This window comes from Seriola lalandi, unplaced genomic scaffold (genome assembly GCF_002814215.2).
Source record: "Seriola lalandi dorsalis isolate HSWRI2012SDOR001 ecotype SW California unplaced genomic scaffold, Sedor1 jcf7180002053531, whole genome shotgun sequence".
NCBI lineage: Eukaryota > Metazoa > Chordata > Actinopteri > Carangiformes > Carangidae > Seriola > Seriola lalandi.
In genome coordinates this window covers 5064-19614 of record NW_019524084.1, presented here as the reverse complement: position 1 = coordinate 19614, position 14551 = coordinate 5064, and the positions used below count along the sequence as shown (strand labels likewise).

General features: G+C 42.2%; 1 protein-coding gene across 6 annotated transcripts in view; it reads left to right on the top strand.

Moving 5' to 3' along the window:
• The window catches only part of sgk1 (serum/glucocorticoid regulated kinase 1), a 35394-nt gene extending 22762 nt beyond the window's left edge, over positions 1–12632 (top strand). The window contains exons 1-10 of one of the 6 annotated variants that reach the window (XM_023401161.2): positions 3784–3808; positions 8024–8099; positions 8331–8406; positions 8580–8768; positions 8886–9017; positions 9808–10044; positions 10162–10257; positions 10518–10673; positions 10794–10883; positions 11087–12632. In XM_023401161.2, the coding sequence (XP_023256929.2) occupies positions 8029–8099; positions 8331–8406; positions 8580–8768; positions 8886–9017; positions 9808–10044; positions 10162–10257; positions 10518–10673; positions 10794–10883; positions 11087–11254 (1215 nt within the window). In that variant the 5' untranslated portion in view covers positions 3784–3808; positions 8024–8028 and the 3' untranslated portion in view covers positions 11255–12632. Of the gene's footprint in view, positions 1–3783; positions 3809–5774; positions 5934–6256; positions 6378–6529; positions 6973–7744; positions 7899–8023; positions 8100–8330; positions 8407–8579; positions 8769–8885; positions 9018–9807; positions 10045–10161; positions 10258–10517; positions 10674–10793; positions 10884–11086 lie in introns of those variants that run through there. The other 5 variants (XM_023401162.2, XM_023401163.2, XM_087172624.1 and 2 more) reach the window with 5 other exon arrangements.
• The last annotated feature ends 1919 nt before the right edge of the window (positions 12633–14551 follow it).

The window sequence follows — 14551 nt, the reverse complement described above, 5'->3', positions numbered from 1 at the left end:
TTCTGTGGAAACCAGCAAAATAGTAGTTGCAGACACAGTACACAGGACCGATCATCATATAAATGACACGGTGACCTTTTCTGTTTACAGCTTCACTGCAGCAGACACATGTGTGTATGTCTCTTGCTTACATGTGTGCCACTGGGCAATAGTCCATAATCGGTTTATGACATAACTGGAAGCGACTGTGCTTTAATTTTCCATCATGCCCATTATTTCTGCCACACATTGCAGTCCAATCCAAAGGGCACAATCTGGGTTCGTGTGACATTCTGGCACAGAGCCTATCTACGGTGTTGCTACTTTTACCTTTGCTGGGAATCTTGCAGACATGAGCTCTTCTCATGAGTCTTTTTATGTGTGTGTGTGTGTGTGTGTGTGTGTGTGTGTGTGTGTGTGAGAGAGATCACAATTTTTTGTAACAAACTTTAACTTCGTTTTTCTTTGGATTCAGAAAATTACATTTAATTAACATTTAAGATGCATTGCGTTGCAATGCTTCTACGCTATTTTGCTTTTCCACAAGGAACCATTCATTTCCACTCTTGGATATAAAAATCATTCATAACAAGTACTGTATTTAAAATGTCACTTCAGTAAAAGTATAATTATTATCAGCAAAATGTATGTAAAATATTAAAAGTAAAATGAGTGTTGCACTTGTGAGTGTTATGCTACTATACATTATATAATGGGATTGTAATGTATAAGCATTTCACTGTTGATGCTACTGCTTTAATTGGTTGAGGTGTGGCCAGCTTTAACTACTTTATATACTGTTGGTTAGTTTAATTAAACAGTGCTACACATAATATAGAATCTCATTATATGTTTGTATGTAAAATCTAAAGATGTGTAAACATAGACATGAAATAGTCAAAGTACAAGTGCTGACGTGCTTGTGGCAGAGCTGCAGGTACCTGCTGTCTGCTGGAACATCTCCAAGAGAGAAATGTGACAAGAGCCCTATTCTGATGAAAATGTTTTTCACTGGGAGTAGTCTGCCTGTTAATTATGGGAGTTTTCTGAGAGAAATTCAAGCAATTAGCCGAGCTGGTGACAAGCTGTTCCTGTGGCCTCGGCCGTGATGCCGCTACACCCTGTCGTTCCAAGTTCAGCAATTAGTGGCTTCAGAAGCACTTTTAAGTTGAAGAGTGTCACACGTCACAGTGATTTACAGTGATGTAGTGATATGTGTGTGTGATGTAACGAGCAGCAAAGAGAAAGAAAGGTATAGATCCAGTAATGATAATTATAGCTAGTGGACTCTAATTTTTACAGAGGAACAAATAGCAAACAACTGGTCAGTTTCCCGAGGATAGACTTTGACTATGGCTCAGTTCTAACTAGTCATATTTCAGATCCATCCGTTGCACTGAGGTATCTACTCTTTTACTCTCTTGAGTAGGACTAATTTGCAATTATTTCTGGATAAATTAAGACTTCTTTCAAACTAAAAAAACATGGCTGACATGTCCAGCCACAGGTCTGTTCAGTCCAGTAGAAAATCCTTGACTTTAGGTTGAATTCAAGAGCAGCAAGGACATTTTGCTGTGAGAATTCACACCAAAAACCCTATGCAGAATAAAATCTCTTTACAGTGCAGACCTGTAGCAGAGCTGAGATCCTTTGTGAATGAACTCAGTACTTTTTCTACCTTGTCAGTCTGACTCAGGGTATTTAACTTGTGCAAGAAAAACGATTGATGGTGTCTAATATTTCCGAGGTTTTACTGCCATATCTACAAACTCTTCTCATGCTCTCTCCACAACATAGTTCTTTGCTTATTTTTTGTCATTTGATGCCACTGGTCAGCAGATTTATTGATTATCACCATGGAAACATTGCTTAGTTGAAAGTGGGGTCAGGTGATTAAATTTTTAGGCCTAAAATAAGTCTTTATTTTTGAGAAACTGTCTAACTTGGAGTAGACTAATCTAAGAGCAAAATCAAGACTCGCCCAAGACTTCAGACGAGTTTAAAATATCTTTGAGAAACCTGCCTCGTGTGCGTTTGTTCTCTCAGATAAAGTACAGAGTGGTCTTATGTAACAAAGCATCTGCTGAGGACACCCTTATTATACCACATTAGTATGTTCATCAACTTGCTGCAGTACAGCTAATCAGCATTTACACACTGAGTTGGTGAGCTTTTCGTTCTCAGATGACAACAGGTTTATATAACATGATTAGTAAGCCTGAGTTTGTGTGTGTGTGTGTGTGTGTGTGTGTGTGTGTGTGCGTGTGTGCGCACGCACGTTCTTTGCTCTTTTGTTTTCAGTGACATAGTGAAATACTATCAACAGGTCCTTGTCTGAAGCTGTTATTTACACTTTTCTCCCACCATTTATGACGCATCACTCACCTTCCCTTCAGAGCTTAAACAGGCAAACACACCTACACACAGACATACACATACACATGCAATACAACCAAGATATGCATGTAATTCATAAAGGCACTACTAGACAGTTCCGACAGTTTTGAGAGGATTTTTTGAACATGTTTGTTGCCATTATAACATGAAGACTTACAGCAAGTGCTTTAATAGAGACAGTGCTGTATTCAGACTGCAAATTACATAATGAACTCCCTGTCCCTTAAACCCAACTTTGACCATCACATTCATAATTCTAGCCTTAAACCAAAACCTAAATCCTCACCCTCATACTACCCCACTAAAAAATTGAGGATGCACCAAAATGTCCTCTCTTTGCAAACTCAAATAATAAATACATAAAATGCCCCCCAAAAGACTTAAATCCAATAGAACTAAATCACACTATAAAGCTTTGTTTTAGGGGTTCATAAGTGCCACATTATTTCCTCACAGAATTTTCAAAATCAACCCGGAGAGAACCTTGACAAACCACTACGATGATGGTCAATGATGAGGTAGCTGAACAGATAAGTAGCCTACTTTTTGGTAACCTAGCAAGCCAACCAGGCCACACTCCCACACTGACACTTCACCAAATCCAGTGGCAACATAAAAGCCTAGCTGTCCTCTCTGAATAGCCGAGGCTTTTATGTAACAGTGTCATTTGGTTCCTCACCACCGAGGCTCATTCACATTCATCGCCAGATCAACTATAGCTACAAACACACTCATCATCCCCGGAACAGAGAACGGACATTACAAGATGGAGGGAAGAGAGAATGATGACTGACATGAGCGGACTTAATGGATGGATGTCAACTGCCGGAGACAGCGCGGATATGGGCATGTGCTGGTCTTTGTGTATGTGTGGGTACGCTGTTGTAGGTGGGTGGGCTGAGGGTGTGTGTGTGTGTGTGTGTGTGTGTGTGTGTGTGTGTGTGTGTGTGTGTGTGTGTGTTTTTACTTCGACTTTAATATCCTGCACCTCAACTCCTCTGACGCTGCAGTGAAACCCTTCCTGTCCTTTCATCAAACGATCCCCGGGGTGTGTGTGTGTGTGTGAGTCAATGCTGGCTTTGGCAATGATGACAGTGCCACAGGGGGGTTACATAACGTACAAGTGTCTCACATACACACACACGCACACACAGACATAGAAAGGCAGTAAACACACAGCTTGAGTATTGTGGAGCCTCCTCTTGTTCGTGGTCCGAGCCTCGAGCTGCCTGTAAATTCAGAGGGAGAAGAGGGCCAGAAAGGAAAAACACTGTGTGGAGCTTTTGTTAGTATTTCTCCCTCTCTCTCTCTTGCTCTCTCTCTCTTTCTTCCTCTCTCCTCATATTCTCTCAACACCTCTCTCTCATTTCATTCAACTCTGGGCTATGACCACAGATGCAGACACAAGAGCAGTGCTTACACTCCTTTGGAGGTAACGTAACAATTTTTTTTAAAGCATTCACCACTACGTTTTTTTTTTAGCTCTTTGTGTCAGGTTTTCAAGGTCAACACTTTTTCTGTGCTAGTGCACACTTTCCTTATGTTCTTACTGCTCTCTTTTGAGGAGGCAATATGTGACGTGCAAGCTCTCACTTGTTTGGCTCGTGATGCTTTCAAGTGCTAATAACAGATGTCGGTTTGTGTCTCACACGGACTGCTACTGTAGTGTCGAGGGTGAGATATAGTAGGTAATAAATACACACTGATGGATGGTACTTTATCGCCGCAACTCGTGCTGTCTCAAGGAGAAATTTCTTTTTCTAACCAACTGCGTGAGGTTCTTGGCATTTCGGTGAGGGAGGCGTGTGTTGGACACCTTGAGGGAACATAGGAAGCACCTGATGTGCCCTTTCTCGCTCTATTTTAGAAAGTGTGTGTGTGTCTGTGTGTGTGTGTGTTCTGTCAGTCTCCCTGCAAAGTTTGTTTTGCCCTCCAGCTCTCTGTATGTGTGTGTGTGTGTGTGTGTGTGTGTGTGTATGTGTGAAAATGTGTGTGCATCAGGTGGCTGTGGGGGACAGATTAATAATAGATTTGACCTGAGTTAAGGGAGAAACAGAGACAGCAGTAAAGAGTGGATGCTATATTTAAAAACTGCAAAGTCATACATGCAGCCACACAATGATTTTCTCCAAGAGAGGCCGGGGGTCAGGAACAAAAGAATACACACACTCTCTCTCTCTCACACACACACATCCACAGCCATCTTCTTGACTATATAATTTGTGGATGAGTCTTAATCGCTGCTTGTCTTTGTCTCTGCGCTTCCGCAGTGTAATAACGATTGCACTCGGGGTAGCTGTCGCACAAAAGCATAGCCTACATTTTCACACACTCGCTTACCTTTGAATTTGTGATTGCAGGTTTGAACACAGACAGACAGGCAGGATAAATCTTGATGGGGAAAATGAAGAAGCAGCATTTGCACCCTTAGTAACACCACAGACGTACCCTGACCAAGGCCAATAACCCCCCCCCCCACCCCCCACTGCTCCTGCTCGGTGGCCAGTGGATCAAATTGTGGTTGTACTGGGCAGCTGGTCAGCTTTTGGGGTGAATGGGTGCAACGGTGTAAGTGTACTCAAGGTAATTCCTGAAGATGAGTGAAACTTTCCAGAATAAGTAAAGTTTAAAAAAAAAAAAAAACTATTCCAGCTGAAAACACTGTCAAAGTTTCAAAGGTTCAGTTTATTAATCTGTAAAAATCCTAATAAAAAAAAACACAGGAAATAAATACCCACAAAATGAAATTTTACATATAAAAAAACATAATAAAACTGCAAATAAAACATACAAAAAAAAATATTGAAGCAGACTGTGACTAAAATGAATTAAAATATGCCGAATACCTGGGTGTATACACATGCAAAAAATAGTTGGGGGAGCAATTCATCAAGAGACAGGGGTAATATGACCCCGACTTCAAACTCCTAACTTTGAATTAATGTGAACACCATGAACTTTTTAATTCCCTCAGTGGGTGGCTATAGTGGGGAAAAACTAAGTGCCAGCCAGTGAATAAGAAACGATTTGTAAAAGAGGGAATTTTAACAACCCAAGTGGTTGCATGAGCCAGTTTTACCTTTGTGTGATGCTGAAATGTCACAGTTAAAGAAAAGTGCAGTTTCAAGTGAAGTACAGTTGAATGGTGAGCCATAATACAGACATCCATTGGCATTATGTGTTATGGATGAACAGCATTTCAAATACTTCCTTTAAATTTACAGGCACCTAAAAATAATAAAAAAGTTTATTGCAAAATTTCCAATGCCTAAAATCGAAAGTAGGAGCTCATGAGGAGCATTTGAAGGCAGCATATCCCCCGCCCTGAGGAAAACTCAACCAACCATGCGTGAAACACAAAACTGGAAGGAAATAGAGGCGGGACGTCTCCGCCCTGAACAGTAAGAAAAAAAAAAATTGCTTGATGAAACTCACCAAGAAGAAGAATGCGGTGTAGTTCGATTACCTCCCTGCCGAAGAACCTATAGCCCCTCTCTCCTTGTTGTGATTCGGGACATAAAGCATCCTTATGAAAGACAAAACGACCGCTTTGACGTGTAAGTAGTATGCATTGTATTTGAAAACAACATCGATAGATCTATCCAAGAAATCTTTATAACACTCCTATGATACTCCTATGGGAAACTAATGGTCTTATTGTGAGACTCAATGGTGTCTGTGCAGTAACCGGCCTATTGTGATATTTATAGTTTCTTTCGTAAGCATAGCTGTTAACCCACTTTGTGTCTGTGGAGTGTCTGTGTGGCTGGGAAGAAAGCCCTGGCAGACATACTTGGGGGGGGGGGGGGGGGGGGTGCTCCATCCATTCACCCCATAATCCCGTGACCTGGATTTATGGTGCTGCTATCTATGCTGGAAATGCCTCGCTGATAGGGGCTCTGTTTAAAAGTGCCAGAGAAACGTTGGCAGCTCCAGTTTGCAACTAGTTGAACTCTGGAGCCGCGGGCAGTCAAAAATGAGAACTCCCTCAGACCTGAAAGGTTTGTTTGTTTCCCGTGGAAACGGAATCTGATGTGGCTTTTCTTTGTAAAATAGTCGATTGAGGCAAGATTTACAAACATCTGTTCTGATTTTACATAAGTTTTTTTTTGTGATAATGCAGTTTGCATTATGCAACAGTTTACCTACATTGTACTGTTTTGTACAGCTGTTTGCTTACATTGTCCAGACTTGCTTTTTTTTCCCCATTAAGTGTTGCTTCATGTGGGACTTTTTTTATGCGGATTCACTCCTTTTTACTCACGGTTAACACTGACCTGTTTCATTGGATTTCCTTTGGCCTTCACAGGTGATATCGCCTTACATACTCTCATTCCACTGAGGGGTGTTGATAAAACTTGAACCAGGTGCCTTACATAACCGTGCCTAACTGATCCCGTCTGGTCCTCTGCGTGCCAGCGGCCAAAACGCAGTGCAGGGTGGCATTTCCCCCACAGAATTTCATTTTTTGAACATCACATTGAAGTGTTTTGGCTTCACCCCCTGAGAGGCTTACCGGTTATAACAGATTGAGGATCTGAGCTCTTTCTTCTTCTTCTTTTTTTCTCTCTCTCTCTGGATGCTGGATGTATTCGGGTAAGGAGTTTCTCAGTCTGTACTTTTCCACTACCGGCGGCTTTTCTTGGCATCTGGCCTCCCTCGGCTCAGGCTCTCCCTCTCGTCTTTTGTATAACCTGCGTCACTCCCGGCTGTTTTTTAATTGAGAGGCAGCCAAACAGTTAAGCTGATAGGCCTAGTTAGGAGACTATCAGATTATTTGTACAGGACCTACTTGCAGACTCAGGGGGGGTTAGGCAGGGGAGTATGGATACAACTGTGACAAAAATAATCAGTAGCTTGGAGAATGAAGCCGAGTCTCTCTTGAGCAGTTTCACCTCATGTGCACATTTACTCTGTACCCCTGGAACATTAAGTGGCACCATATGTTAACCTAGTGGACACAGCTGGGTGCCATTAGCTTATAAGATTTGTTTCTGCAGCTGGAAATGTGCTGCCTTGGTGACAATTTCAGACTGTGTGACACACGGGACGTTAAGCAAAGTTGCTATGGTATTGCACAAACATATGTGCAAATAGTACAAGCCAGCCTTGTGGTAAATGACTCTTTTTTTCCTCCTCTGTTTTTTGACGCAAGCACATCTTGAGGTGCGGCTGTGACGCGCAGGGAGCGCAACGGCCACTGATTGGTCGAGAGCGGGATCGCTCACCCTCTCGTGGCCCATTTACCGGAGTGAAATATTTGCAAGGGATTACGCCCACCGGGAGGGAGGTTGGAGGGGGGTGGAGGTGGCGTGTGGGGGGAGGAGGGCAGCTCCGCCCTCCTCCTCCTCCTGGCCTGTTATAAAACAAGAGCCAAAAGCAAGTTAGTTATATTTTGACTTTGGCCAGTTGATGAGTGCAGAGTGTCTGTTTAACTCATCACATCATGACGATCAAGACAGAAACAGAGAAGCCTGTCCTGACTTACTCGAAATCCAGAGGGCTAGTGGCTTTAGTCACTGGTATGGAGTCACAACTGGATACTTTAAGCTGATTCTTCATGACATGGATTGGCAGCTTTTTGCTTTTTTGTTTAAAAATCTAAATATTCTTTTTTTTTCTCCCATTTTTCTCCTTTGCTTTGCAGCTTTCATGAAACAGAGGAGGATGGGTCTGAACGACTTCATTCAGAGGCTTGCCACAAACTCCTACGCCTGCAAGCAGTGAGTACCATCTGACTCATGTTATTGTTCTGCATTCACCAGTGGACACAGCACTGGGAAACACAAGCAGAAATGCCAGTTGTCTGTCCTCTGGAGAAACTTTGTGACTTCATGTGACTCCCAGATCAGCTAATTCACATCTTAAAAAAAAAAAAAACAAACACACACAAAGGAGGATCTTTGTAATGCTTTCCAGTAGATGTACTAAGTTTTATTTCTTTGTTTTTTCAGTCCTGAGGTTCAGTCTATTCTGAACTTAAGTCCTCCTCAGGATGCCGAACTCATGAACGCAAACCCTTCTCCTCCTGTAAGTATATTTGAATTAAACAGTGAATTGTGTGCTTCTTCCTTTTGTTCACACTTTGACATATGCAGAGATGCACAAACGTTTCCTCTCTTAACATGTTTGCTATACATTTTGGAGTTATGTTATGGCTCTAACTCCCCCCATCCTTTTCTCCCTTGCTCCCCCTCTCACAGCCCAGTCCATCCCAACAGATCAACCTCGGTCCATCCTCCAACCCTTCAGCCAAACCCAGCGACTTTCACTTCCTCAAAGTGATCGGCAAGGGCAGCTTCGGCAAGGTCCTGCTGGCACGCCACCGCGCCGATGACCAGTTCTACGCGGTCAAAGTCTTACAGAAAAAGGCCATTCTAAAGAAGAAGGAGGTAAATGCGCTTGTACACAAGGCACTCACACTGGAAACACACACTCAGATTAGCTCATACCACAAAAAGGCCTCTTCTGGTCAACATGTCCAACCCCTGCTCTTTGTGTTACCTCAGGAGAAACACATCATGTCAGAGAGGAATGTGCTGCTAAAGAATGTCAAGCACCCGTTCTTGGTGGGTCTGCACTATTCTTTCCAAACGGCAGATAAACTCTACTTCATCCTGGACTACATCAATGGAGGCGAGGTGAGTCACTTGCTGAACTGCTGCCCGAAAAGAAGAGGAGAGAGATGGAAGGAGGAGAAGGGAGGAGCTGAGCTATTTAAAGAATGAAGTTGATTGAACGAGGAATAGCTGAAAGAAAAAAGGGGAAGGGAGGTAGTGGACACAACCTGTTAATTCAGAATGATAATCAGACATGAAGATGAGGCAGAGACAAGAGACAGACAAGAGGGGGATTTCCTGTCATGAGAAGCAGAACAGAGGCTGTCGCTCTCTTGTCTCTTTTTTTCGGTCTCTCTTTCACTAAAGGAAACACCTCTCAGGAAATCATGGGGTGGGCTGGGACAGCGGGAGAGACTCGAGGGGCCAAAATTAGCAGCGCCATTCAGACTCAGTGTGTGTCTAATCGAGCTAATTTCCTGCGATTGTTGGACGAGCAAAGACAGTGCTGATTAAATATGGGGCCTTATCAGGAAACAGGACACATTTACTCTCCTTCTCCCCTTTCTCTTTTCTTCCTCTCTTTTTTCTCTCCATCCTACTGCTCTCTCACTCCACCTCTGGCCCTCATGTCATCCGTCCTCCCCTGTCAAACTTTTAAAGCCGTCTCCTTCCTGCCTCTTTATTTCCTCCCATCCAGTTTCCTTTCTGTCTCTGTATCTGTCCCTTTATTATTGGCCTCTCGTGTACTAATTTCCTATCTGTGCACACATCTATGTCCCTGCAGCTTCACAGCCTCTGTAGATTAAGCATGAAGAAAAATTATACACTCATGAATAACCCTTGCTCTCCTGTGTTTTTCTCTTTCTTCCAGCTGTTCTACCACCTACAGAGAGAGCGCTGCTTCCTTGAGCCCAGAGCCAGGTTCTACGCTGCAGAGATCGCCAGCGCTCTGGGCTACCTCCACTCCCTCAACATTGTCTACAGAGACCTGAAGCCAGAGAACATCCTGTTGGACTCAGAGGGACACATCATCCTCACAGATTTCGGCCTGTGCAAAGAGAACATCGAACCCAACGGGACCACGTCGACCTTCTGCGGTACGCCAGAGGTAAGGATGAATTCTCCAGTCATGCTGACTCCTACTGTTTCGGTCTTTTGACAGCATTCTGTAATATTCAGTATGCAACGCTCACCACTTCTCCCTGTCTCTGCCCCCCCCCTGCAGTATTTAGCTCCTGAGGTGCTACACAAGCAGCCGTATGACAGGACAGTAGACTGGTGGTGTTTAGGAGCTGTTCTCTATGAGATGCTCTATGGCCTGGTGAGTAACATTCACACTACATCATTTTATTGTAAACTTACATCCCACCCTCAATATCTTCTTCATAACATTAGAAATACAGCTTATACTATATTATTTAGTTCTACTGTACACCTCTGAATAACAAAGGTACAGTTCTTTGACATCATTTATGTTCCGCGTGTTGGCACAGGAATCTATGCGTGATTTAAAATGATATAATCAGTGTTTTGTCATGTGGATTCCTGAGATCTGAATCATTTCCTTTTGTCCCTCCTCAGCCTCCGTTCTATAGCCGTAACACAGCTGAGATGTACGACAACATCCTGAACAAGCCACTGCAGCTGAAACCCAACATTTCCAACGCAGCCAGACACTTGCTGGAGGGCCTTCTGCAGAAGGACCGGACCAAGAGGCTGGGCTGCACAGAAGACTTTGTAAGTGTTTGATTATGTGATTCCATATGTGTGTGTAGATGGTTTTTTTTAAATTTTTTTTTACACATTATCTCTGTTAAAGCCCATCCTTTAATAGTTTGTTTCTCCGCTCTTTTCCAGATTGAAATTAAGAACCACATATTCTTCTCCCCCATCAACTGGGATGACCTCAATTCAAAGAAGATCACCCCTCCCTTCAACCCCAACGTGGTATGTTCCATTTTAATACTCAAATAAGTGCTGACGATGGCAGATTTAGGATTTTCTACATTATAGTCTCCCTCTTTCCTCAGCTCTCAGTATTTGCAGCATGCACGCAGCGAATTAAAACATTTCCAATTATGGCTTGGTATTTTTACAGCCAGACTAATCCCCTGTTGTCTCTCTCTTCCATTACCCCTCTCTGCCCCCAGACGGGACCCAATGACCTGCGGCACTTTGATCCAGAGTTCACAGATGAGCCGGTGCCCAGCTCCATTGGCTGCTCCCCAGACAGTGCACTTGTCACAGCCAGCATCAAAGAGGCAGCCGAGGCCTTTGTGGGCTTCTCCTATGCCCCTTCTATGGACTCTTACCTATAGGATTTAAACACAGACACTCAATGGACACCAGTTTAGACTTACAGGACAAGAACCTTGACATGTCCATGGATCTGCATCTTGACCCCACCCCCTACATTTCCCATCAGGATTGATGGATATTTTCGAACCAACCCATGCAACAACTCTGTATCTACAAAAGTTTATACATGTGCACTTTCTACAATCTCTCCAACTCTTAAATACATTTAAGAAGACTTGCTACAAGAGGATGCCTGACATTAAAAGGACTTATTGGGGTTGTAATCCTCCATTTTACCACGATTTACCAACGCACAAATTCTTCAACCTTCCACAGCAGACACAAACCAAGATCCCTCTTCAGCCTTTGATTGCTCATCTGTAACCTGATAGTGGAGGTCCTTTGCACATAGCTCAGGCAGCTTAAAAGCCCCCCCCCCCCTTCCGACCCTGAAACCACAACTGACAAGCACACACACACACCAACTTCCACCTTTTCTCAAAAGAGGAAGGCTGGGCCGTACTGTACCAGCCCTGAAAAGGAATTCCATCTTCATCTGTGTAGCGAAACATCTTCTCTCTTTTAAGATTCTGTCTACCACCCATGGGGACCTGCGTGTTGAGTCTGAACGAGTAGCTCGGAGATGACATTCATTTTGGTGCTTTAGTTTCTTCTTATTTCCTTTCTGCATGTTTGAAAAGGGAGTCATTTGAAGCTGAATGTTACAGAGGGGGACGTTTTTATTTCTTTCAAAGGTGCCTTTATTTTTCTTCCCTTCTCTCCATCAGAACTCTTTTGGGTTTGTCTGTGTCAAACCTTAATGTCACAGTTTCACTCGTTGGGTTTTTTTTTTTTTTTAAGTCACCAGAGAGGAATGATGTAGCACTAAATTTTATACTCCTCCTCTGTCTTTAACACGTGAGATGTAGGAACTCAACTGATGTTTCATATCTTTCATTTGCACATAAAACAATAACGGTAATGCTGATAGAGAGAGACAGACAGAGAGAGAGAGAGCACTGCTGCTAGGTGAGAAAGACAGTAACGTGTTCAGAGGTGTTTGTGTAGTTCTGCTTGCCAACTGTGTCCCCCTCATATAGTCTTCCATTCGCCTCACAGTAATGTAACGGCGGCCTGCTGACAGGCTGACTACATTGAAACTGAACATTCCATTTTAATATTGCTGTAATGCAGTTTGATGGTATTTAAGTTTGTTTGTATATTTGGAGTTATGTGTACTAGTTTTAATGTATATTGAACAAAAAACGACTAAAGGTATGCTTAAATATGTATATGTAACAATTCATGTTAAATGTACTGTAAATTGTAAAATTGTTTAAGATTTATGTGACCATGTTCAGTTTGCAATAAAAGTTTAACTTTATTACACCTTAAAAACTGGTTAAGGCTTCATTTTATTGGTTTTTCTTGTAGTCTGAATTATGCAGGTTCATCTTCTTTTAACATTGGCATTGAATATCCAGCATCTGCAGAAAATAAGCACATCAAAGCATTTTTTAAGTTAGAGAGTAAATTTAAAAATGTAAGGAATGAAGATCAAATGGTAAACATTTACTAGTCTGGTTGGAAGAGGCCTGAGGTACTGACCTCTGCCAGACGTCCCACATAAGTGGCGAATGGACTTTAACCACTCTTCATGCGTCAGCAGCCTTATACAACAATGATTGTGACGTCCAAGTGTGTGAGTGTGTGTGTGTGTGCATGGATGGCTGCCTTCACTGGCAAATTATTGGCTGGTCCCAGATAGACTGATGAGGCCACACCAGGACAAAAAGATATTAATGAACCCAGTTCAGCAGAGATGCTTTACAATGCACGGAAGAGCACTGATTTTCGATGCAAAATAATATTGATAAATCACGTGGGAATAACATAAATTATGTCTTCAGTAAGTTTACAGCAGGGTGGTGTGTTGATGTCCTTCTGCTTGAGTTCAAGGTTGTGTTGTCTGCTGAGGTGCATGCTGAATATCTGCCAGATCCAGGAGGTTATTATGTAGGTGACCTCTGACCTCTAACTTCCTGCCCCACAAAAGATTTACATTATAAAAGGACTGTGAGGAAACGGTGCTGGGTGAGACCCATAAAAGATTTAACTCTGTGGACTTGTCCAGCCAATAGTTTGTTGCTCTTAGACGTTGCTTGTAAATTCAGTAAATCCAGAACAAAAGGGCTGCAGAATATTTATGGTTTGAACTATAACATAGTTATATATAAGTCTTTACAGAGCATCAATGCTTTTCAGAATTAGACAATACTGATGGCATCTTTTTGAGAGACTATATCCCTATCTAAAATAATGATCTACACAGAGTTTATATGTATGTGTTCTGAGATTAAAGACTCTTCAGTTCACTGCCCTTCACTGAACACATATCTGTGCCCCATTATTATCTTAAAAACTAAATTCACTGCTGTCACTGTAGTTTTTACCATCACTGTTGCCCACTGCTCTTGATCTCTACAAAGGGAAACAAATCTATAGAAAAATAAAATAAAAAAACAAATACTGATTACGGATGCATCATGAAGATAGAGGCACAATCAATAAAACAAAAAAACATATACATGTAGGGAAAAAGTTTGGAATATTTTGGATATCATTAGTTTACTACACAATTGTTATTAGCTCTCATGTAGTTTTCAATCTCGGTATATAAAATTGTATTGTGCTGAAGATGTGCACAGTCTTGCACTACCATCTGCTGGCCAAGCCTTGAACTTGTAAAGTAAAACTAGCTGCTGATTTCACACACACACAAAATTCACGACAAATATGACTTTGTGACTGTGCAAGAGATGTTTTAATAGACTGAGCTGACTGAGATGCAGTCAGGGGAGGAGTGGCAGATCTTTTTGGGAGAGGAGATGAAAACAGGCTTGATAGAAAAAGTAGAAGCAGATGGATTTGACATTACTGCCATTTTAACATTCTGAGAAATAAAGGTAAAATTACAAATCTGTCTTTTACTTCAGCACCAAGGACAGCAGCACTCTCTCTGCTACTAGGGGATGGAAAGGGGGATGGCAAGTTAAGAAGAGTTTGGTTGTTTTGCTAACAAGGGAGGCGGCAAAGGCCCTCAAATTCAAAACTATAGTCCAGTCAGTTGGCTGCAAGGTCTTGTACTCAAAATCTCTTTATTTATTTGTTTTAATTTTCTCATATAGTAATACCATATTTTCTGATGGCTAAAACTTGCCAGACTGTGACCCTCATTCCAGTGATTCTCTTGATCTTTCAATAGAGTTTTTGGTGTTAACCAGTCTTTATAAGGGTATAGTATAGTAAGTAAAATA